Source organism: Hypomesus transpacificus, chromosome 9, assembly GCF_021917145.1.
Source record: "Hypomesus transpacificus isolate Combined female chromosome 9, fHypTra1, whole genome shotgun sequence".
NCBI classification, from domain to species: Eukaryota; Metazoa; Chordata; class Actinopteri; order Osmeriformes; family Osmeridae; genus Hypomesus; species Hypomesus transpacificus.
Window position 1 is genome coordinate 4,396,383 of NC_061068.1, and position 25,632 is coordinate 4,422,014.

The following is a 25,632-nucleotide window of genomic DNA, read 5'->3' on the forward strand; positions in this document are numbered from 1 at the left end:
TGTGTGTGTGTAGGCCTATGTGTGTACATGACTACAACCATGTTGTATCCTTAATTTAAAAAAAACAAATAGCCACTGTGAGCCGTGGAGAGTGAAATAGACATACATTAGTTTGGCCCTCTTCAAGGCAAAACGCATTATCCAGTGATTCAGATTAGGCTGGGCTGTAATGCTGTCTGCTGCTCTATTCTGCCTGGCAGCTGATGTGTGTCATGTCAGGTGGTTGGCTACGGAGGGTCGTGAGCGCCGCGGCCTGTTGGCGTTGGCAACTTGTACTGCAACGACTTCAAGATATAAATACCTCGCGTGGCTCTTTCATCCTCTAGTGAGGATGATACCGAACCTGACTGCCTGACTGCCAGTTTGCGTGAGCCTCTGTGTGGCTCTTTAAGAGAAAATAGAGTCTGCGCAATGGAAGCTCGGCTGTAGCGGTTCGTTCTGCGGAGAAAATTAACCAGAGAAAACACAGCCAGGGGATGAAGGAGAGTCTTTATTGCAGTCTTTATTACAGATACCGGACACGAGACTGGAAATCTCCGGCGGGCAGAGGGGGGGAATCTGGGGACAGACATGGCGGGAGCGGGAGTGAAGAGGAGGAAAGCGGGGCTCCCTGGTTACTGCTGGAAAACATGCTACTTTCACATTTTATTCTGGGTCGTCTCCGTCTGTGGCGAGGAGAAGACGTTCATTGTTGAGGTAGGTCCGAACCGTACACATAACTGAAGATGCTACTGATAGTAGGCTACAGCAACACAACATCCTTACTGAGACCTTAGCCACAAGCACACCGACCTGTTTCACTCCCAGTTGTCAGTAAGCGCAACGTTTGGGATGTTTTTGTGCGCCTCGGTTGGAACTCGCTGTTCTAACCATTACCACAAAGCGATATCTGGATAAACATTTGTAAAATAAAAGTATAATGAGTTGGATAGATAAATAAATAAACCATACCTCATAAACAAAGACGTAAAAAAACATTTATTTATTTACATCCTAGTGTCCTCATGTAGCCTAGTTCTTTATACCTAGCTCATGAATCCCGTCTATTAAAATGTATTATATTGTCGTCTTGGAAAATATATGTTGGGAGAAACAGGAACAACAGCTACTGTCCAAAGGATTTATTCTTTATGGACAAAGGTGGCTTTAAAGGATCATTGCGTTTTATTTCCCCATTTTGATTGTATACCCTTTCCAGAGACAATTTCATCTGGAAGAGCAATTATATGGATTGCAATGACATAAATTCCCCCTTCAGTGAGTGCATGTTTTGCTGATAGAGGAAAAGAGAATCATTGCGAGTCAGCTCAACTCATTACCAATGTCTGTTTGATGTCAGTGTACATGGCACACACAACGCCATTCCCATTTATAACCAATATTACACATATGGGTGGTTATTCAAAGCAACTAACATAATAATCAAGGTTATGTGTGGGTCAACATACAAAACAAGACTTACAATTTTATTTCCACGTGTGCAATGTGCAATTAAGCATAAACAATCGTCTTTGCTAACATGTAGTCTGTAATGTAAATTATGTCAGATATGAATATTTTTTGTGTTCAGTGCCAGCGCTGTCAGAGGGCAGGTTTAAAATGCAAGGTCTTTTGTCAATAGAAGCATCAGTATGCAAGGTAGAGTCGACAGTAAACCCAATCCTCACATGGAAACAGAGCCCAGTGCTCGCTTGCACTGGAGCAGAACAAAGAATCCTGGATTTTTTTTCCACGACTGGATCCAAATATAGCTTCCTCCATAATTTATTGAAATGGCAGGGGGTTGCATACTGGAGGAGAGGAGAGTAGAGACAGAGCATGGGAGTGGAGACGAGATGAGAGAGAGGAGAGGAAAGACAGGAAGGAAGGCAAGAGAAAAGATGAGAAGAGGAGAGGATGAGAAGGGAGAGGAGAGGTCTAGGAGGAGAGGAGAATATAAGAGAAGATTCGGAGGAGAGGGGATCTGATTGAGATACAATAGTAGTCTTTTCAATAAGATGTTTTTTGGGGGGGAAATACGGTCGTTAAACATGATAGTGGCCACATCTCCCACACTGAGCCATGTAGGAGCGCTTCTACAGAGACAAGACAAAGGAGCGTTGCATGAGGCCTTTCTTGTCCTGTTCTCTGATTTTAAGCGTACTGTACCTTGTCTCAGAACCTGAGAGATCTGTGTACAGCACAATGACCTCACAGCTTTTATTTTCTCTTAACCATCTACGACGGATGCGATTAGCATGCTGGTTTAAATGAGGGAATATGTAGTTGTTTGTATCTGTTAACATGTGTGTGTGTGAGTGTGTGTGTGTGTGTGTGTAGGTCTGTTAACCTGTGTGTGTGTGTGTCTGTTGACCTGTATGCTGTGTGTATGGTACAGTTGTTTGAGGAAAAACAGAACACTGTGGTTGAGTACAGTCAGTATTGTTTCTCTGTGAACAAGCCATTCAAACACGTGGGTGGAGTTCAAATGCATAACTATGTTCCTAATTCGGCGATTTAGTACATTTCAGCCTATTGTCTGTCCCTGAGTTCAAAACAGTCCACTCCACAAGAATCGACCGAATGACGTGATCAGATAAACTGATCCAAAACAGGCGATGGTTTCTTTGTCTCCTTTGTCTGTCCTTCGAGGAACCGTAGCATCGTTATTGAAATCCCACCCTGTGACATCACCTTCTGGCTGTTGTTGTTTGGGCATACGTTGTTGTGGTTCACATCAGACTCCCCGCGGTACTCAGAAAAGTGCTGCCTATCACAAGCAGCGAGGGAGTTCAGGGACATGTCAGATGGTTCGTCTCCTTCTATGTTTCTGACACCATCTACCAGCAATTCTCTCACAGTACGCCACTTCCTATCCACCAGGCTTAAAATCCCAAAACATGAATGTTTTCACCGATTGTAGCGTCAGAAACAGATCATGGGTTCAACACCTGTCCAGATCCAGTCCACCAATACGGCTTCATGGATTCATTTAGCAGCAGATTTGATCCAAAGCGACACAAAGGTGAGGAATTAAACCCGCAACCTCTTGACCTGCAGCCATCTGCTCTACCACTGAGCTAAAGCCATCCTCTAGGCACCTGCTCCATGGGCTACGCCAGTGGTAGCTAGCCCTTCGTATCTGTCTGGAATCCATTACAAAGAACCCTGCTGTGCTCCACTGTAGGGGACTTTGCAGCCTGTCCACGCTGGACTGCAGGTATGAGTGTGGGATCTGAGAGTGGATAGAGTGTTATTAATGTTATGTAAGGGGATGTGATTAGTGTGGCACGGTGCTGTGATTACAGAGCTACCACGTTGACATGAGAACAGCTCAATGAGAGTGGCTTAGAGGTCCCGTGCCACAGTCTACTGATAGGAGGAGGAGAAAAAGAGAGAAAGGGAGGGAGGGAGGGAGGAAGAGGTGGAGGATGAAAAGAGCAATCGAAACATGACTCTCATTTGCCGGCTGTTGAATTCTGGAAGACACGTTATTGAGTGATGATGATTATGTTTTTTACGATTAAAGCGATACTCATCTGCCTTCTGTTAGGTGTATCCCTCGGAGGACTGGTGGTGGCGATGCACAATGACAGAACACTCTCTTTGTGTGTGTGTGTGTGTGTGTGTGTGTGTGAGAGAGAGTTTTTAGAGCATATTTTGTTATGTTCGTGTGTTTCGTAATATGTGTATTTGTGTCACCTGTGTTCTGCACCATAGCATTCTACTGTACTGCCTGCTGTCTGTGAGTCTTTAGCCCTTCTCACAGCTGCATCAGGGGTTCCTCTGTTCTCAATCCCCTCCAAAATACTGGTGGTTGTGGTGGTTTAGAACCACAAAAAAACAGGATTCAAATCCTTTCTAAGCTACAGCAGTGGGGACTCTATGAAATGGTCCACCATTTACCTCATTCCAGCTTCTCTCGTATTTGTTTTTCTAATCTCTCTCTTTCTCTCACTTACTCTCTCGCTCTCTCTCACGCACTCTTTCTCTCTGTAAGTCTTTATTTTTCTGACACCCACACACACACAATGTACAGTACAGAGAGTACGCCTGGGACAGAAGTGGAATGTGAGTTTTAATCTCTCGTGCTCAGAGCCCAGCATCTATTCCTCATGTGGACTTTACCACTCTGCTTCCTGTAGGAAGGTATTGGCTGGGCTGTGGCTGCGTGTCTAATGAGATCACGACTGAAGACGCGTGACAGGCAGGGTGGAGTGGAGGCAGTCTGCATCATCCCCTGGGGAGACTGACCTGCAGCATTACCGAATGTTGCTTTAGAGACGTCAACACATAACAAAGAGGACTAGACAGAGACATTTGCAAGAGTAAAAGTCCCCCCAACCCCCTGAAGCCCCAATTTAAATACTGACTGCAGAGAAGCTGAGCTGCAGTCTAGCTGAGCTGCAGAGTAGCTGAGCTGCAGTCTAGCTGAGCTGCAGAGTAGCTGAGCTGCAGTCTAGCTGAGCTGCAGTCTAGCTGAGCTGCAGAGTAGCTGAAATGCAGAGTGTAGTACAGTGGCCAGTGGAGGAGATCCCAAGAGGGGAAAAGGTAGTTGTTCACCTGCTGACTGGCTGGCTGGCTGGCTGGATGGCTGGAGGCTGGCTGCATGGCTGGATGGCCGGCTAGTTTGTTATACAGAGAGATAGATAGAGAGATAGAGGATGAGAGAGTAAGAGAAACTGAGAAAGGGGACATAGTGAGAGAAAGAGTAAGAATGGGAGAGATAGAGAGATAATGAGAAAGACAGAAATTGAAGGAGAGAAAAAGAGAGAAAGGGAGGGAAAAAGTGGGAAATGTAGTTGTGTAATATTTAAACACATGGCCTATATAGCTCCTGTGCTGTGGCTGTAAGATATTCATGTCCCTGCTGTCTCTCTGGGCATGGCTGGCCCGTCGACGTACCACTGTGATGGGACTAGAAGGTAGGGGATCAGACTGTCAGATCGTGCTGCCTCACACTCTGAAACAGAAGGTTCTCTACGAGAGAGAAGGGATATGAGGAGAGGAAAGGTAGAGGAGGGGTGAGGAACGAGGAGGAACAAAAGGAACACCGAGGAAGAGAGGTGAGGTGGAATCAGGTGGAGGTAGAGTCAGGGAGAGGTAGAGCCAATGAGAGTCCATCAGGGGAGAGATGCAGCACTGCTGTTGGCTCAGCCAGGGTGCTGAGCTGCCCTCAATCTGTCTGCTCACGGCACACTGGAGTACGAGGACTGGGAGGGACTGGAGGGAAGGAGGGAGAAACGGAGGCGGGAGGAGGGAGAAAGAGAGGCGGGAGGAGGGAGAAAGAGAGGCGGGAGGAGGGAGAAAGAGAGGCGGGAGGAGGGAGAAAGAGAGGCGGGAGGAGGGAGAAAGAAAGACAAAGCAGGTGAGGAATAGAGGAAGGAAGAGACCTAGATAAGGAGAGGATGGAGGAGAAGAGAGGCTGCTAACAGCCAAAGTGTGTCCTGTCCCCTCACATCCCCTCTCCCTGTTTGATGCTCTGCTGTGATCCTGAGACTTAAGCAACAACACACTACTGTACAGACAACAGCAGGGAGACACAGCGATGCCCCTAGCTTTGTTTTCATGTCTAAGAAATGGTATGATAAACAGTACATAAAACATCAGAACTATTATATTATCTCCACAAACAACCGCAGTCTAGATTAAAACATCAGTTCAAGCAGATGTGGTGTTATTTCTGACCATTAGGTTGTAGTTCAACTCAGTGCTGTATATTGACCATGTGATTGACCACGAAGGATTGGCATGTTGCATCCTTTAGTGGTTAAGATTGCTGTAATTTGGCCGTTGTGATGTTGTTCTCTAAGTATCTATGAGTACACTGTTGGTTTTGCTTTCGCCATTCCTCCTCTGGCACCCAGCCTCTCTCCGTTCTTACTCTCCTTCTTGCAGCTAGCCTTTGTTTGCTGTACCATCACATTTCTCTCCCTCCATCCTGACAGTCTGCTCTCCCCTCCCCCACCATCTTCACTCTCCTCTCTCTTCTTTCGCTCTTCCTCCCTCGCTTTTGCTCACTGTCGTTCCCTCTCATGTGCACCACACTCTTCTCTCTTTTTTATGACTAGCGCTCTCTCTCTCGTTATCATGAAGACGGGATCCTCTCCTCCTCTCTCCTCCTCGCTTCTCTTCTATTCTTTCCTCTTCTCTCCTCTCCTTCTCTCCTCATCTCCTTCCTCCTCTCCTCCCCTCCTCTCCTCTTTTCCTCCTCTCCTCCTCTCCTCTCTCCTTCTCTCCTCTCCTCATCTCCTCCTCTCCACCTCTTCTCTCCTCTCCTCCTCTCGTCCTCTCCTCCTCTCTCCTCTTTTCTCCTCCGCTCCTCTCCTCTCTTTGTCCATATCTCATCAGTGGTCTTCTGCTCTATCATCTTTGGCAGCCTGCCCCCTGACAGAGACTGCATGGTGCATTTAGAGCATTAAGGCAATCTGGGTGTGCTTTACGAGGATATGTGTGTCTGTGTTGTGAACAATGATATCTGTGTGTGTATCTGTGTGTGTGTGTGTGTGTGTGTGTGTGTCATTGCCGGGCAGAGGGATGCCTTTTGAGGGGTGGAGTGTGGAGGTGGCCTTCCATCATTTTTTTCCTGGCCGGTATTGATCCCAGATGTTTTGTCCTGCCTGCACACACATACTCATACAGACACACACACACACACATACTCTTTGTGAAACACGAGACATCAGACCTGATGTCATCGCTCAGAGCCTCTCAATTGGTTTATCTGTCCAGAGATCTGACCATTTGTCATTGTGTTTGTATGTATGGACCAATCATCATTCTGCAAGTCTGTGTAATAAACAATCAAAGTTCTACCTTTACGTGTGTTTTATCGATACCTGTGTATGAACCAATCACCCCTCCTCCCAATATTTGGACTAATGACATTTAGGGTACACAGCCAAAAGTAGCGGAATATGAGATGGTTACTGTTTGCGTGCGTGTGTGTGTGTGTATGCACCTTTGCACATTGTGTGAGTGCGAGTATGCGTGTGTTAGGCTAATATGATTCTGTTGTAGTAATTCTTGTATAATAGCACTGGTAAATTATTGAATTGGAGTCGTTTCCCCAGAGCTGCAGCAGCTGCTACAGTACACTTGGCAGACACACACACACACACATACATACATTCATACTATTCTTCTGAGACTGTAATCAGGTTTATATGCATTTTCCAGAATGCCATGGCACTCATGTAATTTTGATCTTAGAACTGAATTCTGTCTCCAGATGCCTGGCTCAGCGGAGAGCAGCGCTGTGGTGGATGTATTACAGAACCATGAGCTGCATACTGTAGCTGTCCAGTACCTGGAGGTGCGTTTGATTTGCCTCAGAGTTTGCACCTACTAATTAATTATTTGGAATAATTGTACTGGAGCCAAATCAAGTGCACCCTGGAAGTGCTACCCTGGCCGGCTGGCCAGCCTGTGCTTAGCTGTGCCAGGCAGCAGAGGTGCTGCGGGTGGAGCTGCTGTTATTGTTGGGGCTGCCTTGTGTCAAACAGTCCTCTCATCAAATATGGATCAGCCAGATGGAACCTCTGCCACAGCTCCTGTGGGGCATGGAGGGCAGTTAGAGCATGACGCACCGTTAAAGGGACAGTCCACTCTAAAACATGGGATTGTTGTTAAGCAATCAGAAGGGCTTGGGTGGGGATTCACCACTCTGCGGAATTAATTAACAGATTTTTTCTCCTCTACCTACCTTCTCATTCCCTACCCCTCCATTTCTCCTTTGTCCCTCAATGCCTCCCCTTCTACCCCTCTCACCTTCCCTCTCCCTCCTCCTCCAATCCCCCACTTCCCCTGTTCCCTCCCTAACAGACTTGGTTGAAGAACTATGGCTACCTGCTACCTCATGACATCCGCATGTCAGACCTTCGCTCTGAGAAGGCCATGCAGTCTGCTGTCGCAGCCATGCAGCGTTTCTACGGCATCCCTGTTACCGGGGTACTTGACCAGACCACCATTGAGTGAGTACAGCGCCATGGCAACCAATGAAAGCTTTCACATCAAAATGGCTATGGTCCACTCTAAAATACCAGCTGGAAACTGGAAAATACTGTCATTGTCAGTATGTCAAAGGTGAACTTCATTATTCTAAAGATCAACCTAATTAGTATTAGAGTTAGAGAGCAGAGATGGGTATCTCTGCACTGCAACATCATATAATCTGGTCTCTCTACCTGACCCAACGACTTTCTGCCTCTGTGACATATTTCAGCATGATGCATTAAGGGTAATACTGTTGCATTGTGGGATGTGTGTGTGCAGATGGATGAGGAAGCCTCGCTGCGGCGTCCCAGACCACCCTCACATCAGCCGGCGCCGGCGGAACAAACGCTACGCCCTGACGGGACAGAAGTGGAGGGACAAGAGGATCTCCTACAGGTACGCGTCTGTCTGTGTGTGTGTGTGTCCTGAAAGACAGTAACTCAGCTGCCTTTTAAACATCTGTTGACCTCATGGCATGCCGTGTTGGTACCCAGCCCCTTCTGTCTACCCTGCTATGTCTCAGACCTGCTTACACAAGCTAGCATCACCAGCTGATGCCCACCTGGGCAGGAGAGAGAAGGGGGTGAGAGAGAGAGAGAGAGAGAGAGAGAGAGAGAGAGAGAGAGAGAGAGAGAGAGAGGAGAAAAAAGGGGAGGGGAGAGTAGTAGGAGGCAGAGTAGAGGAACTGCACCTTTAAACGCGTTCCTCCTGAGTGGCTGAGCTGAGCATCGCTGAGCCGAGCCTAGTCGCTATATTTAGTCTGCCTGGTGCTTGTGGATCTGATGGGATCTAAGCAGACTGTCACACAGACACACAGCCGGCCTGGCGGAAGCAGGCGTAGGGAAGTGGGGGGGAGGGAGCCACGGAGAGAAGGAGGGGCTGAGAGAGAGGAGGGGATGAGGATGATGGGAAGCCGGAGGAAGAGGGGGAGAAGGGACAGAGACACAGAGAGAGAGAGAAAGGGTGCTCGCTGTGGTTCCACTCCAGTCTCTACTCCTTCTTCTCCGCCCTGCTTCCATCCACATCAGTCTTTGTTAAAAGCCCCATTATGAGGAAGTCAAGTGAAAGCTAATGGCATTACGGAGGACGGTGCAGGGCTATGGGGAAGGGGTCTTGTCTGACATCATTTATCATAGTTAGATCAGGGAGTCATCAGAGACGACAGGGTGTGGTTTCCTTCACGGTCCAGAGGACGCACTGTATCCTCTCAGCAGCCCAGACGGGTCCGTCTGGAAGCCCATTGGCCGCTGTAGTCTGGCTGGGCGGACAGACAGCCCAGTGCGACGCCTCCACTGTAGGACGCCGGGAGATCAACTACTGTTTACAGTAAACACTCAACCATGTGTCGTTGTTTATGTAAATGTCAATCATCGTGGGGGAGGGGGGGTTCAAGTTTAATCTCTATGGAAACAGACCTGTGGGTACCCTTCTCAGCGGTTGTAAGTGAGCGTGTGACTACTGTACACCTACACTGGTTTCCATGGACAAAGTATAGTTCATATATCCAGCAGTGAATGGTGGATGTTGATGTGGTTCAGTTGAAGTAGTACAACACCACTTCATCACTTCACCGCTTCACAACAGGGCATGGAACTAGAGGGCTTGTGGAGAATTGAGAGTTAAAACCAGCCAATTAGATACAGTTTGGTAGGAGGAGCCTATAGAGGGGGTTTGTGTTCTACGGACATGACTCCTTCACTACATTAACATTATATTCAGTCATTTAGCAGCCGCGCTTATCCAGAGCGACTTACAGTAAGTACAGGGACATTCTCCCTGTACTAACAAGTAGGGTGAAGTGGCTTGCCCAAGGACACAACGTCATTTCTCTCAGCCCAGAATCGAACCGGCAACCTTCTGATTACTAGCCCGAGTCCCTAACCGCTTGCCACCTGACTCTTCACTCAATTGACTTCCTATTCCTCCACTGTTGCTTCCTTACTTCATTCATTCACATACAAATTCACTTCCTTCCAACACTAGGTGTTTTCAATTTCAGCTTCCGCCTCTGAGTCACAATGCAATCATCTTTATTCATGAAAACATCTGTTGTGTGTTTATAGCTTAATGTCGTTGTATTAAAATTCCTTGTGTTTTGTCTCTTCGTTTGCATAAATGCAGACTAGTGAGCCAAAGAGCCAGTAAGAGGTGGCTTCGGGCGAGGGGATGAACAAATAGTTTTTAATTGCTTCTTTTTAGACTCTCCTGGAGCATTCACCCCTCCTCTTCAACTCTCCTCTTCCTTTCACCATCTCACTGCTCATTTCCTGTCCCTTCCCATCTCTTAGCCTGTCTGACTCTCTCTCTCTCTCTTTGTCTCTGTCTTTGTCTTTCTCTCTTTCTCTCCACCTCTCCTCGTCTCTGCTGTTTTCACCATGTCTTCACCTCTCAGATATACAGACATACAGACAGACATACAACCAAAGAGTTATACTCTCTATTCCCTCGCTGTATGTCAGAATTGAAGAATAACAGACGATCAATATGGGAAACCTCTTTATCTCTCTGTCTCTGTCTCTGTCTCTCTCTCTCTCTTTCAGCATACACAACTTCACTCCAAAGGTGGGGGAGAAGGACACCCAGAGAGCCATCCGGCAGGCCTTCGACGTGTGGCAGACCGTCACGCCGCTCACCTTCCAGGAAGTGGCCTTCTCTGACATCAAAAACGAGGGCAAGGAGGCCGACATCATGATCTTCTTCGCGAGCGGTTTTCATGGCGACAGCTCTCCCTTCGATGGCGAGGGGGGGTTTCTGGCCCACGCCTACTTCCCCGGCCCGGGCATCGGAGGAGACACGCATTTTGACTCCGATGAGCCGTGGACGCTTGGCAACGCCAACCACGACGGTGAGACGTGGTTGCCAATAGTTACCAGTGGTTGTTTACTGTCGTCAGAGGTTACCAGCAGTTGTTACTCTGTCATGACCAAGGAAGACCAGTAGTCACCAGGCATGATGTATTAGTTAGTTTGAATGTTAGCTAGCTAACTGACCATTCTGAAATTTGTGTGATTGGTTGTTCGAGAATTGTTTTGAAATGAGTATGGATGACAGCTAGCTTACTGACTGTTCTGAAGTTCATATGGATGCATGATAGTAACTATAACAGATGGACCATTAGCCATCACAGAGTAAGGATTACCAGGGTCTGGATAAGCATTGGCTGGAATCCATTGACTGATGACTTTGTGAGTCGTGATCAATAGCTGATTATCATCATCAATCAGCAGACTCAGCCTCAATGCTGAGCAGGAAACAGGCAGAGGCCAAGTTTGTGTGTGTGTTCATGTGCGAGTGTGTGTGAGTGTGTGTGGGTGTGTGTGAGAAAGAGAGACAAAGAGAAAGGAGAAAAGATTCGAGACAAATCAAGAGACAAAGACGCAGTCAGAAAGAGGGATGTGGGCAAAGACATACCATCAGATAATCAGACACTTACTGTGGCAATCCACAGTGAGCTACGATAACACAATTTCATGGGAGAGTACGTTCTGTACCATAATGAGCTGTATAGACAGGTTAATACATGAGAAATGCAGGCAGACAGACAAAGAAAAAGCAATTTAGAGATTTTGTATGTCGCATTGGATAAAAGCGTCTGATAATGAATAAAAAATGTCAAATGTAAACAGAGCGATAAAGATTTAGTTGAAGTCGGAAACATAAAGAAATAAACAGACAAGGAGAGAGAGCGAGATGATGGAGGAGGGAAATTAACAAAGAAACCGAGAGCAACAAAGAGATAAAGAAAGAGAGAGAGAGAGAAAGAGAGAGAGAGAGAGAAGACAAAGACAGTAGAGGACAAAAAAAGAAGAAAAAAAGAAGCTGGACATGAAAGGAGTTTACAGTCTGTTAGACAGAAGATTGGCCAGCAACTGAACTACAGAAAGACCCACTAGCGAGGTAAAAGATAATTATGTTGGAATAATTAGGTTCAAACAGAGTCAAACTAATTATCTTGGTGATGAAGTGTTTTAATACCAGCCCTTCTTTCTAAAAGAAGACGTCATGATCACAGGATAGTTCTTGTCTTCGGCACTTATTCACCCGGAGAACTCTGGTCTTAAAGGATAAAAATGTCCTGTTACTTTAGATACCCAAGCACCACACAAACAACCATGGCCAAAATATCTCAAATGATACACTTATGAAAATACAAACACTTCTCTTGAACGTGTCCTAAATGTTTCTGACACCCGTCCAATACACTTTGAACGCATATAGAGAAGAGTGTCAGAGCAGACTAGAGAGGTAGGGAGAGGAGAGGAGCAGGGAGGCTATAGGTCAGAGGGGGCTGGAGTAAGGCATCTCTGCCTGTCAGCCCCACAGGCCTCAGGAGAGCTGGCCTGTGGACTGGAACAGCATCGAGTGCTGTTCGCATGCGACATGCTTTGAACAGGGCTATCTTCGTGTTCTCTCACTCACACACAGACATACACTCACAAGGAAGCTTACGTGGATTGTGTCTTCCGTCGGCAGTAGGATCTAAATAGACAGTGCTTAGTATGTCTAGCTCTATTTATGGAGGAATGTGTGTGTGTGGGGGGGAGGGGAGGAGGGGGGGGGGGGAATTATCTGTCTCATTGCCAGGTGCCATCCTCTGTTCTTCATCCACATCTCCATTCTTTTCTCTCCATTTTCTCTACTCCTTTACCATCCTCTCCTGCAGCTCCTCTCTCCATTCTTCTCCCTCTATCTTTCTCTTTCTTTTGGCCTCCAGTGTTGAGTTAAAACAGTGTCTGGCAGATACTGTCTGCTACCCGGGTGTGATCTTATCACGGTCACGTGACGACACTGTGTCATTGTCATCTCCTAGGTAACGACTTATTTCTGGTGGCGGTCCACGAGCTTGGCCACGCCCTGGGTCTGGAACATTCCAACGATCCATCCGCAATCATGGCTCCTTTTTACCAGTACATGGAGACTCACAACTTCAAACTGCCACTGGACGACCTGCAGGGCATACAGAAGATCTATGGTAAGACTACAACTACACCCAACTTCCTCAGCGCCAGAGATACCAGGGCTACTGTAGGACTGCAACCCCACTGCACAAGACCAATATCAGAACAATAACAAGTCCTAGCTTAGCCAACACAACAAAATCAAGTTTGTTTGTTCAACCATGATTGTTCCTGTGTTGACCTCTGACCTCTGACAGGTATTCCCACTGCCATGTTGGAGCCCACACGGCCGCTACCTACACTGCCGTCTCGCCGTACGCACTCCACCTCAGAAAGGAAGCACCAGTCCCGCCCCCCGCGGCCGCCATCCGGAGACAGGCCCGCCCTACCAGGGAACGGAAAACCCAACATCTGCGACGGCAACTTCAACACCGTGGCCTTCTTCAGACGGGAGATGTTCGTCTTCAAGGTACTGCAGCTCCTGGTGTGGTCTGATGTCCATGTTGTCCTGAGATTATCCGATCCTATTATCATCTTTTATGGTCTAAAAGGTAATAAATCTTTATTTTTGGGTGGTGCCCTCTCTCCTCTGTTTCAAACCATCATCAGTGTTTCTTTCTCTGCTGTATGTGCATCTGCTGTGTGTCTATGGCTGAGTCAGGAGTGAACAAACCCAATGTGATGTCTCTGATCTTTGTCTAAATGTCTCTAAAGGTCAATGCAGCTCTGTCTGCCTGAAGGGGAGGGGAGACATGGGCACAACACGGCTTGCTACGGCCTCCTTGCCCTGCCCTAGTGCTGTTATAACTACATCCATGAAAAAACATCAATATATCCGATCATGTTTAGCTTAAGTAGATATTGTTCATCCAGTCGATAGGATGGAGCCTGAGTTTGGGTGTTGTAATCGTTCAGTCTGTCAGTAGAGAGACAGCAGGGGCGTTGAGTGTGAGTGTGGGTGGGTGGTGGATGCTTTCCCAGTATGTGTGTGTGTAAATGTGTGTATATGTGTGTAAATGTGTGTATATGCGTGTCTATGAGTGTACTGTACATGTGTGGGTAGCAATCAGTTGGGAGTTAGCTCGATTATGTCCTAGATTTTCGGAAGCCAAATGGTAAGGAGTTGAGATTTATGTACTCTCTTCTTTCTTCTCCTCTCCTCTCTTCTCTTCTTCTCTCCTCTAATCTCCTCTCTCCTCTTCTCTTGTCTTCTACTCTCCTCTCTTCTCCTCTCTTTTCTCACTTCTCTTTTCTTCTCCTCTCCTCTCCTCAGGACCGATGGTTCTGGCGTCTGAGGAACAACAAGGTTCAGGAGGGTTATCCCATGCAGATTGACCAGTTCTGGAAAGGTCTTCCTCCTCGCATCGATGCAGCCTATGAGAGATCAGATGGCAAATTTGTTTTCTTTAAAGGTATTTAAAGCTCTTTCATGTTATCTGGATTAGGTTTCACTAATCGTCTTTCACTAATTTAACCAATAAGTGCAGGGGTGCAAGCGGTTGACCTTTGACTAAGTGATAAGTCCCCTTGTGATTCTGGATGTTTTACTCCTAGTCGCCTGTCTGTATGTTGAAACCTTGTCTGTGTGTACGCAGGTTATAAGTACTACAGTACAGTACTATAAACCCTGTCTGTCTGTCTGTCTGTGTGTCCCCAGGTGATAAGTACTGGGTGTTTAAGGAGGTGACAGCAGAGCCAGGGTACCCCCACAGCCTGGTGGAGCTGGGGAGCTACCTCCCCCAGGATGGCATCGACACGGCACTGCGCTGGGAGCCCGTGGGCAAGACCTACTTCTTCAAGGGCGACCAGTACTGGCGCTACAACGAGGAGAAGCGCGCGGCCGACCCTGGTTACCCTAAACCCATCACCGTGTGGAAGGGCATCCCAGAGGCTCCACAGGGCGCCTTTGTCAGCAGGGAGGGATGTAAGTACCTAGACCTCCAGGTGAAGGTGGGAGGCAGGGGAGGGTGACAGGGTTGGGGGAGGGGGCAGGGTTTGGAGTGCAAGGCCATCCCAGAATCTGCGCAGGATGCTTCATACAGGGGTTAATCCAGCCATGGCATCAGGCTGCAGGATCCCTTAGTTTGTGGTGAGACAGCACAAACACTTCCCCTTCCTCCTCCTCCACTCCGCCATGCACGCTGGCCAGGCCAGCCCTCTTGAGACTCCTGCTCCTAGAAGGAAATCATCATCCTCATCACTTCTGTCGAACGTGTCATGACCTGCTGAACTCGCCTTTGCAGTGGACAGCAGAACATCAGAGGCGAGGGTCAGAGATGCTGACAGGGACAGCCGAGCATGGACACCTTGCATGATCGCCCCTCCCTCCCTCGCTCGCCGCAGCACACAGGGTCTGGCAGGATGTGTTGTCGCCAGGCGGAGGAGAGGACTACATCAATCATAACCTTCTGGGGCTTCTGTTGGTGTTGTTGTTACGGTGTTGCGTTATGAGCATGTGGGCTATGTGTCGGTGCGTGTGTAAGTGTGTGTCTGGTTGGTGTGTGCATGTGTGTGTGTGTGCTTGGATCAGTTTGTGTGTGTGTGGGTGTGTGTGTGGGTGTGCTGAGGCTGTTTACCAGCCTGGTGTGTGTGCCAGGCAGCCTCAGGGTGGCCCTGCCTCCCAGGCATTACACAACACCACACAGCTAGTCTCCTTCATAACAAGAAGCACTTAGGCCAAGGCTATGCTTCCACTCTAGGCTTGTACAGAAAATATACTTAGTGATCAGGGTGTGATAAAGGGAGGTGAAATATGATACATATATATATACACAGATATATTTGTGTATATGTAGATTTCAGGGGTTATGTTTTTAACGTCCCTGATGTGAGCATGCCTGCTGTATCTAGGTCACATAACAGTCTAAACTTCTTTCCCTCTCTCTCCGTCTCTCTCGCTCTCGCTTTCTCTCTCCCTCTTACACCCTCCCTCTCCCATTCCCTCTCTCCTTCCCTCTGTAGTCTACACCTACTTTTACAAGGGGAAGGACTATTGGAAGTTTGACAACCAGAAGCTGACCGTGGAGCCGGGCTACCCTAAGTCCATCCTCAAGGACTGGATGGGCTGTGACCAGTCGGATCTGGATCGCAACCGGGACCGGCAGCTCCCCAACGACGACGTGGACATCATGGTGACCATCAACGACGTGCCCAGCACAGTCAACGCCATCGCCGTGGTCATCCCCTGCATCCTGTCTCTCTGCATCCTGGTCCTGGTCTACACCATCTTCCAGTTCAAGAACAAAGGAGTGCAACAGACCGTGACGTCGTACTACAAACACCCAGTGCAGGAGTGGGTATGACAGGGTGGCAGGATGTCGCCGAGCAGGGCTGAGGACCCTGGCTGCAGTTTCCACCCCTGTCGAGACAGATCTGAGAGACCCATCCTGACGCTCACACAGCAGCTTGCTCTGGTCTCACACCCAGTGACCATGAGGAGGGAGGGCTCACCTGGCGACCGTCTCTTCCTCCCTGTGTCCTTGGATTCCATTGGCCGCTTGGTGAACAATGTGATGGATTGGTATTAAGTGACGCTGAGGAATGATTGGATGCAGTTAGAGCAGGATCAATTACAAGAATCAACCTTGTGTGAGCCTGGTGACCTCTTGGCCAATAGGATCTGATTCAGAGGGGGGAGGGAGCAGGGTGGTACTGAAACTCTATTGGACCTCCAGTCTCTCCATCTCTCTCTCTCTTCCTCTGGGACGCAGAGAAGACTCTGCCCACATCGGGCTGGTCTCTAACTAACTTGTACACAAATTGCAACTGTCAACATGTCTAAAGAACTTCTAAAAAAAGAACAAAAAATATTCTACAAACTTGAAGAAATAATGTAGGTAGAAAGGCCATTAAAAAAAACACAAAAAAAACATTGATCTCTGGATCACCAGATGTTTTCATTTCTCAGTGACTGAGTAGTGGATTTTTTGGAGAAGATTTTTTTCTCTCTCTCTCTTTCTCTCAACCTCCATATACTATGGCCGTCCTCCAGTTGAGTTTAAATCAGATCCAGTCATTATGCTTACATCACTAGGGTTTGTCCCTAACAGGGATCCATAGGTCACAGGTCACCCCACATCACCACCATCACATGCCTTGGCCTCTTTTTACATTCACAACCATGTTTTCTGTTTGTGCCTGTCGAACTAATGAAAACCCCTTCCACACTGGCAGGCAAGTCGGCTTAACATCATATTATTATATATGTCTGTCCAGAGCTCGTTTTTTGCTGAGAGTTTAGAGATCATGACCGTAGATACACTGGAAAGGATCAGACTGAGTCGGTCAGTGTTTATGTCTGACCTCTCATGTGAACCACTGTCTTCTAAAGAGGGCTTAGTCAGTAGTGATACAGCTGGTATGTCAGCTGTACCAGTAATGTCTTCTTTTTTTACTTTCAGTCTTGTGATCACGTGGTCTAGCTGGTTCTGCTACCAGTGTGTCTGTGATGTGGCTCATGAACAGTAGATCCATGACTATACACTGTTTTCTGTGCCTCAATTTTGGCTCTTTCTTTCTCTCTCTCTCTCTCTCTCTCTCTCTCCCCCTCTCTCTCTCTCTCTCTCTCTCTCTCTCCTTCTCTCTCTCCTTCTCTCTCTCTCTCTCTCTCTCTTTGTCTCTCTCTCTGTCTCTATTTCTCTTGGTTGGAACCTATAAGGGGCCGCCTCAATGTTCTTCACTGATTGTCTTCCTCCATTTAGAAATTTCTTGAGTACCTGAACTTATTGATTGATTGACTGAAAACTGCACTGAGAGAGTCACTGTTTGATTGTCTGCTCTCCAAGTGTTCTGTGAACAGTGAAAAGGATGTCCTTTTGGGCAATTTTTTATACTGGCACCGTACGACTGTGTTCACTCTGTTTTCTCTTCACTATGGATCAAAAGGCGGTAACATTTTCCCAACTCTGTAGTGATGTCATTACAATAAGGGAAGGGTCCATCTGTCAATCAATCATTCAATTAAAATAGCAATTGTATAATTCAAGTTACAATTATTTCAAATGCTATGCTACAGAGGATTGATAGGAAGCTTTTTTGCATTAAACCATTTGATTGTTAAATATTTCAATGGAAATTTCTGTTACACTTTCCACACTAACTGTATTGAATGGAGTTGACCCCAACCCTGATTTGCACTCTCTTATTGCAGACTGACTTGATGGACCTGTTGATTCAAATGTGCAAATGCGTAGTCTTTTGTTTTTTGCCTCTTTCTGTGCTCATGTATATAAAGTTGTGTCCCTGACTAAACACGAGTACTTAGAGATACAATTCAGTAGCAGGAAACAATCCTGGGAAAAGCTCTTGATTTCTCTGTGTAGCCACTAGCGTCAGCGAATCGCTTTTCGTTTGCGTAGCTGGTGGACGTCCCGCTCGCGGAGTTAAATGTGCCGAGTTCGAGCAGGTGTGGGCAATGTCGGCCGTGTGTGACTTCCGACGAGTAGCGCGACCGTGTTTGCATGGTTCATATCAGGCAGTTAGGGGCTACTGTATCACCGAAGCGTGCAATTCAGACTTCGTTTACCAGAATCTTTACGTCACTAAAAAATAACAATACATAATCTATAGTTCATACAGTCCGACTGGTACATGATGGGGTGTTTACATTGGAATGCTAAGAGACAGAGGCAGTTTGATTTCATCATTGACTCAATCATTGTGCTTTGAGTGTACCATACCTTGAAGAGTAGTCAAATATGTGTATATATTTGTTGAGATGTAAAATCTGATTCTACATGTTTAGAGGTAAAAAGGCTACAGGTAAACAGTAAACACATATGTATGGTAGCAGGACAGGTGTGTAGTCTTAACAGATACGTATATAAGGGTACCTGAGAGAGTCTGATAGGAAACATTTTACCAGGAGGGCTCTCATATAGATGACCTACAGGTGCTCACTATTAACAAATATTGAACTAACTGTCCACCAACCTCAACAAGCACCTGCAGATTAGCAGAGTTGATAGTTTGAGCATCAGCAGATTATTTATGAGTCCCCACTGAATAAAGTGTTACCAAATAGCATAGTTCCCTCTAACAGTTTATTAGACCTTCAACAAGGACAGATGTACATTACTTTTATAACCCAAGGTGGGCCATGACTGCTATATCCACATTTGTTTTAAATCTTATTTATCCAGACAGATTATATTCTATTCCAGGAGCTTTGTGTTGTCCTATGTTTCTTGTAGACTCTTCTATGGACAATGTACACTGGTGGCTTTGGACAACAGTGAGTTGCCTTTTATTGGCCTGTTGTTGCCTTTTGTTTATAAGAGTTCTTTTTCATATGAGGATAATAGGAAAAAACATATCAAAGGTACAGTAGTCCAGAATTTTGAAGTTGCTATTCATTATATTGGGAGTTCATGGAACACTGCTAATCAAGGGGCATTTTGGCAGATATAGCTTTAAGAGAGATTTTAATTATTTCTTTTGTTTGTGTTTCCTATGAACTTTTGTGTACATACTGGTATGCTTTTCATTGATTTGGGTTTTTATCAGTAAGTGATTTGATAATACACCAACAATGGCTCAGTTCTCTAAATGCATATTGCACCTTTTTTTTCGTAGTGTATTGTTTTTATAGTCATGTAATTTGCAGTCAGATATCAAATATCTTCTCATGTAAATATACAAACTGAAGCTTTTGAAGATTTTGTATTTTTGTTTCTTTGAAAAAGCTTAGCTATTGCACAGAATATTCCCATTTCAAACAAAATGCTTATACTGATAGGCATGTTTATGTTAATGTCTTAAGATATTATACATTTTTTTTAAAGAGCAAATACAAGTTTATTGGTTAGGGACAAAGGTATCTTTTTTCCAGTTCATTTCATTTTACAGGACCACACTGAGAATCTTACAATATCACCATGTTCTATTAACAAAGACATTTCAATAAAAGTGAAAACTTGATTATCTGCATGACTGATTATTTTCTTATTGGTATATTTACAGTATATATACTGTACATGCAGGTGGGGTGACGCAGGTAGGGTGACGCACAGCATTAAATCACAATTATGCTTTAATTATACAATTAAAGCTGCCGTAAAGCAAATTCCATGATTTGCTTCTCAGTACATTATATATGTGAGAAATGAGTTCCTGAAAGCATGTGCAAAGTGAAAAAACGTTGTTGCTCTGAAATGTGGAGTTAGACCGTTGAACAGTTTCTCTCCCGTTTTCAGCTCAGGTTTTGTAAAGGCGGAGCCAAAACCCGACCGATCTACGTCACAGCGACCTATCTACGTCAGATCACAGACGGTTGCATTCTGTTACAAAGTAATTAACTCACTCACGATTTCAAAGCCTAATTTAACATGTCAGTTTTTTTTCAAATTTGGATGGGTAGATAACGACACATTCTTCTGTGGTGTGATGAACTTAAAACTCATTTTCAATTCCACTTTACAGCATCTTTAAGGCAAATTTTACAAAATGTCTGTACAGTAATATTATGACAGAGGTCCTGAGTGGGGCCGGGGGGCTTCAGGCATCAGCAATTAAAGTACAAGATTTAAAGTGCTCCAAGACCTCCATACTGCATTCAACTATATAGCAGTAAACCATGAGAGAGGCAGCATAGGTCAAATTGAGGTTCATTTCAGACAGCGCAGAAAAGCAACAGCTGGTTCGTAGTGTTCTTAATACCAGTTGGTGCAGGAGATCATGAAACACATGTCATCCACCTTTCTGCTACCCATCTGGCACTGGGGCAGCTGGGCTAGGGCTTCTGGGTAAGGCTCTGGAGGAAGACAACAGAAGGAACAGGAGGGGGAGAGAACTAACAGAAATGAGGAAGTGGAGAAAGAGGATCAAAGGAGGAACAGGGTTATGGAAGATGACAAAAGAAAGAGGAAGTATAGGAAGAACAGGAAGGATTGGGGAGAAGGAAGAGAAGAATTAGGAGGAGGAAAAAATACATTAAACGCCAAGTAGCCCATCAACTTCACCCCACCCTTGATAATACAAGGAGACTGCATACACTACAGCCAAGGTCAGTCATAGCACTGGAGATAATTACCCTACCCTCTACAGTGGTGCTCTCTGAGGAGGGTTGTCTCTGGGAATCCTGGGATGTGGATAAAGACCCCACTCTCTCCCCCTCCTCTGGCAGACTCCTCTCATGACTCTGGCCTCCCCCCATACTGATTTGGAGAAAACCAGACAGTGTGTGTTGAGTGTGTGTGTGTGTGTCTGTGCATGAGAGAGAGAGAAAGAGTAGTTGATCTGTTTTTACAAGACAGTGTCTAGCTTCCTAGCTAGACACTGTCCACACTGACACACCTATCCACATCAACTAACTCCCACTGGTTCATTGGAAGGATATCAATACCCAATTATATTTCCTTTCCAACGACATAGCCTATGTGGCACAGTTTGGGTATAGCGAATAGCGTACTATTTCCTTCTAAAATATCTGCTTCAATGCTTATTTCAGAACTGTTTTGAAATTGTCCATTAACCTACATACTCAATCAGTAGGTTTATCATTTTATGTTAAAACTACCATTCATAAAGCAGAGCCACCATATATATATCCCTGTAACCGAATAAGACATTTAAACTGCCAGAAGTACATTGTTTTAAAAGCAAGCTGACGTCTTAAACATGCAGCAGAATATGTTTGGCCTTGCAAGCTACATTTGTGTCGAGCGGTGATATATGAAGGCATAGCCTCTCAGCTGGTCGCTTAGAAAATGCCTTTACCCCTCGCAATCGACCCCACGAGATCCAACTCTTTCTCTCTCGCTCTTCCGATTAGTTTATAGTGTTTCCAGGCAGAAAATAATGTCTGACAGTTCGAGGACCGATGTTCCCCTACTGCAATGACGTTGCACAGGTGGCTAGCTAATGAAAGTGTCAACAAACAAGACGTCACACGGAGCCCCAACCTGGTTGGCGCACAAAATCCACCAAGCTGAGACGCCTAGACTGCAGTTGCTATGCAAGTTACTGGAGGAGGTGGCAGAGAACCAGAGGATCCTGTAGTGTGAAGTGATCAATGGGAGCAAAAAACGGGGAGACACAGTAGCTTGCGTTGATTTATGTCAGGTGTTTGGATCTACTGTAGTGCTTGTGTCCTTATACTAGTAGACAGTAAAATATATAATACAAAACGAATATAGTTTAATGGAGAGAGAATAGAGATATACTAAATGTTTTAATTATATGGAAGAGTGCCGATTGCAGTGCAACAGAACGTTTCCGCTCCTGCCTCATTCCCATTTCTTAATCAATGTAGTGGTTACACTTCAACACTATACATTGTATACTGAAAGCAAATGTTTCATTTTAAATGCATAAAGCTCATAGTCATCACGTCAACCCCACCAAAGAACTAAACTGGGTGGCAGGTTTCTAAAAGTCATAATATATTAGTATTGATTTATTTGTAAATCAATATTGAAATCAAGGGTACACTTTATTTTTATGAGTACCACAAAAAAAGGGAAATCGGTGTTTTGTTTCTGACACACATCCATAAACCTGATAAAATATTAATTGTTTTGACATTACGACAAAAGGGGGGATGTTTAACTTCACTGGCAACCTTGACGTCAACACGTGGTATGAAGGAAGGAGCGTACGCATACATGCTTGCTTGCTTGCGAGGCCACGCATCTTGGATAGCTAGGTAAAGTATTAGTGATTTGAATCTAACATCAATTTGAGATCTTCCTTTGTATGATCTTTATGGTAATATGGAGTATGAAGCAGTGACATCAAGCTTTTACTCTGTTTGCTTAGTAGGGTAACGTTACTCCTGTAAAGTTTAGATAACTCGCAATCAAACTTGAGACATGTGGCTAACCGTTAGCTGGTAAACGTCAACTCAACTAGCTACCTAGCTATAGTAGCTTCTTTCTAGCATTATATGTGCGGATTTGTTGCTGTTTAGAAAGTTACGGTCAGTGACTAGTGTCTCAGTACTGCTATTTTGTCAGTTGAGCTAGATGTAGGTAGTATATTTAGCTAGCAAGATATGTAGATAGAAGTCAATGCTCGTTATAGCTACTATAGCTAACTGGCTAACACCTTCTCTTCTACAGTGTCAGAAAAAACTCACCCAAAATATCATCGCAAGACACCTGTAAGACCCCACCATGGCTGTAAGAGCATCATTTGAAAAGAACAACGAAATAGGCTGCTTCGCAAAGCTGACCAACACATACTGTCTAGTGGCCATTGGTGGATCAGAGAATTTCTACAGGTGAGTAATGGCTCTCATAAAGATGAACTCACTTCCATAAACATGGCTGTCTTTAAAGCTTATGTAACCGTTTATCTAGAGAGCAATAGCTAAAACACACAAACATGTTCCTGGTTGCAAGTGTACAACTCGGATCATGAACACACCCAGGCCTCACACTGTCCAGAAGTTGAGTGCAATATTAGACGTGTTCCTCTCCAAGCTGCATGTTGCTAGGTATTGGTTACTGCTGTTATACTGACTTGTGGTCTGTATCTCCCTCCTTCCCGCAGTGTGTTTGAAGGGGAGCTATCGGAGACCATCCCAGTGGTCCACGCCTCCATAGCAGGTTGTAGGATAATCGGGAGAATGTGTGTGGGTGAGTACACGGCGTCGGGAGCTGTCTAGACTCCAGTAACACCTCAAAACTATTGGAAAAAACACCAAAATGTAGCACTTGTGGAAAAAGCTTGAATTCAGGCACCGAATCCTTCCTGCCTCTGAGTATCTGTAGGATGGGTTCTCCAGGTATGGCCCTCTAACACAGTCTCCTCTCTGTGTTCCATCCCCCAGGGAACCGCCACGGGCTTCTGGTGCCCAACAACACGACAGACCAGGAGCTGCAGCATATCAGGAACTGCCTGCCTGACTCCGTTCGCATCCAGCGAGTTGAGGAGAGACTGTCCGCCCTGGGCAACGTCATCGCCTGCAATGACTATGTAGCCCTGGTCCACCCAGACCTCGACAGGGTAAAAGAAAGACACACACACACACACATTAGCTGTAGTGTGGTATAAACACACACACAGTAAGAGTCAGATTGACTGGACATTACCTTTCTATCACCAGATAATAGTTTTTAAATACAGTGTGCCACAATTGTCACTTGACTTAATTATGCAACCTAATCATTTTGCCCTTCCAGTCTGACTTGGGAGCACACTTTCCTGATGCTCCTCTTGTCTGACTACATCTCCCATGCAGGAAACTGAGGAGATTCTGGCAGACAGTCTGAAGGTGGAGGTCTTCCGCCAGACAGTGGCCGAGCAGGTCTTGGTGGGAAGTTACTGTACCTTCAGCAACCAGGGAGGTTTGGTCCACCCCAAGACCTCTATAGAGGACCAGGATGAGTTGTCCTCACTTCTGCAAGTTCCCCTGGTGGTGAGGATCTTCTGACAAAACATAAGGGATGGGCATTAATGGGGTTAGAGAGAGTTCACTTTTTGAGATTACTTTGTTCCATCCAAGGAAACGGTCTGTTAGCAGAACTGTTGGCACTGTAAGAATACCTTGAGCCAGACTATGTTCCTGAACACGGGAAGGCAGTGTTAAGGTTGGGTATATCCTCTGCTCTCCTTCCCTGTGCTCCCCCCAGGCTGGTACAGTGAACCGTGGTAGTGAAGTCATTGCAGCGGGGATGGTAGTGAACGACTGGTGTGCATTCTGCGGCCTGGACACCACCAGCACAGAGTTATCTGTCATAGAGAGTGTGTTCCGTCTCAGCGAGGCTCCACCCAGCGCTATCGCCACCACGATGAGAGACTCTCTGATTGACAGGTCAGTTACAAGACACACCCACAAGCAGAATGTTGATGGAAGTCCATGATTTCAATAGGTTGTTGACAGAGAACAGCCGTAGAAGTAGCCTGTCTCACCTAAAATCTTTTCTTCCCCCCCCCCCTCCCTCCCTCTCCACAGCCTGACTTAAGGGCTGTCTCCTGTCAGTCCATCCTACCACAGAAGGGGAGAGTCCTGCGAGGCAACAAGTGAGATATCCGTCAGAGGATTCTCCTACTAAAGACCCCTCCCCCTACTTTCCATCTCTTCCTCCCACCTGACTTTCACTCTTACACCTTCCCATTTCCTCCTTCTCAGTCCAGCTTTTAGGGGTTGGAGAGCACCAGTGGCTGGGTGGAATCTTTATACTTAAAGGAACATTACGCTTCATAAAACTAGTTTTATCGATAGCCCTTTCAGACTGAAAGTGCCTTAAAAACTCTTGTTTTGTCGTGTGGTTCCTGTGTAACTTTGTATGATAACAGAAGTATTGTAACTTGCATTGAACTGACCATGTCAAATAAAAGGCTTTTTAGTGAAGAGTAAAGGTCCACTCCATGTTAAAGTGTACAAGGCAGGTTTTCACTTCCTGGTTTCCAGCCAAAGGTAACTATATCTGCAGCAGGATAGCATTCCAAACCAACATAATAGGATATGAGATGGGACAAGATTCATACTTCAGTAGGGAATGTCCACTTAGTCTTGTCATTGTGTCATTGTCTATTGCAACAAATCAAGCCCATACAGGGTAACATAAAAATGAACATGGATGAAATTTGGAGGAAGGTGCTGTGCTCTGCTGTACTTTGTCTTGTATAATTAAACTGATATAGCCCGCTGAACTTTGTTTTGGTCTTTCAGTAAACTGAAAATGGTCAAATACTTAATTATATTTTCAATTAGATAATACCAGCATGTAAGGAGTTTGTTTGGTGTTTTGAGATGGTTGTTATTCACGTCCTGGACTCTAGCGCCATCTGGTGGTGGTAGTAGATGACCATTGGA

The 25,632-nt window shown here is 45.8% G+C and overlaps 2 protein-coding genes and 1 long non-coding RNA gene across 5 annotated transcripts; 2 read left to right on the top strand and 1 right to left on the bottom strand.

Annotated features, from left to right (window-relative positions):
* Positions 1 to 289: 289 nt before the first annotated feature.
* On the top strand, positions 290 to 20,722 carry mmp24 (matrix metallopeptidase 24). 2 transcript variants are annotated; one of them, XM_047025460.1, is made up of 10 exons: positions 290 to 696; positions 7,211 to 7,294; positions 7,804 to 7,952; positions 8,254 to 8,370; positions 10,515 to 10,819; positions 12,785 to 12,946; positions 13,130 to 13,341; positions 14,146 to 14,284; positions 14,530 to 14,796; positions 15,834 to 20,722. In XM_047025460.1, the coding sequence occupies exons 1-10, from the start codon at positions 571 to 573 to the stop codon at positions 16,172 to 16,174; spliced, it is 1,902 nt and encodes a 633-aa protein (XP_046881416.1). In that variant the 5' UTR covers positions 290 to 570; the 3' UTR covers positions 16,175 to 20,722. The 2 variants fall into 2 exon arrangements, with proteins under 2 accessions (XP_046881416.1, XP_046881417.1); XM_047025461.1 differs by lacking the exon at positions 7,211 to 7,294.
* Positions 19,643 to 21,746, bottom strand: LOC124471111. 2 transcript variants are annotated; one of them, XR_006956488.1, is made up of 3 exons: positions 21,588 to 21,746; positions 20,907 to 21,025; positions 19,643 to 20,622 (listed from the first exon to the last, which is right to left on the bottom strand). It is a non-coding gene; the product is annotated as an uncharacterized LOC124471111 (long non-coding RNA). The 2 variants fall into 2 exon arrangements; XR_006956487.1 differs by having other exon boundaries at positions 19,643 to 20,661; positions 21,588 to 21,737.
* A 696-nt stretch (positions 21,747 to 22,442) lies between these two features.
* Positions 22,443 to 25,167, top strand: eif6 (eukaryotic translation initiation factor 6). The gene is made up of 7 exons (XM_047025055.1): positions 22,443 to 22,515; positions 22,931 to 23,091; positions 23,364 to 23,449; positions 23,644 to 23,819; positions 24,055 to 24,231; positions 24,446 to 24,627; positions 24,769 to 25,167. Exons 2-7 carry the CDS (start codon positions 22,985 to 22,987, stop codon positions 24,776 to 24,778), a joined length of 738 nt encoding a protein of 245 aa, XP_046881011.1. The 5' UTR covers positions 22,443 to 22,515; positions 22,931 to 22,984; the 3' UTR covers positions 24,779 to 25,167.
* Positions 25,168 to 25,632: the final 465 nt, after the last annotated feature.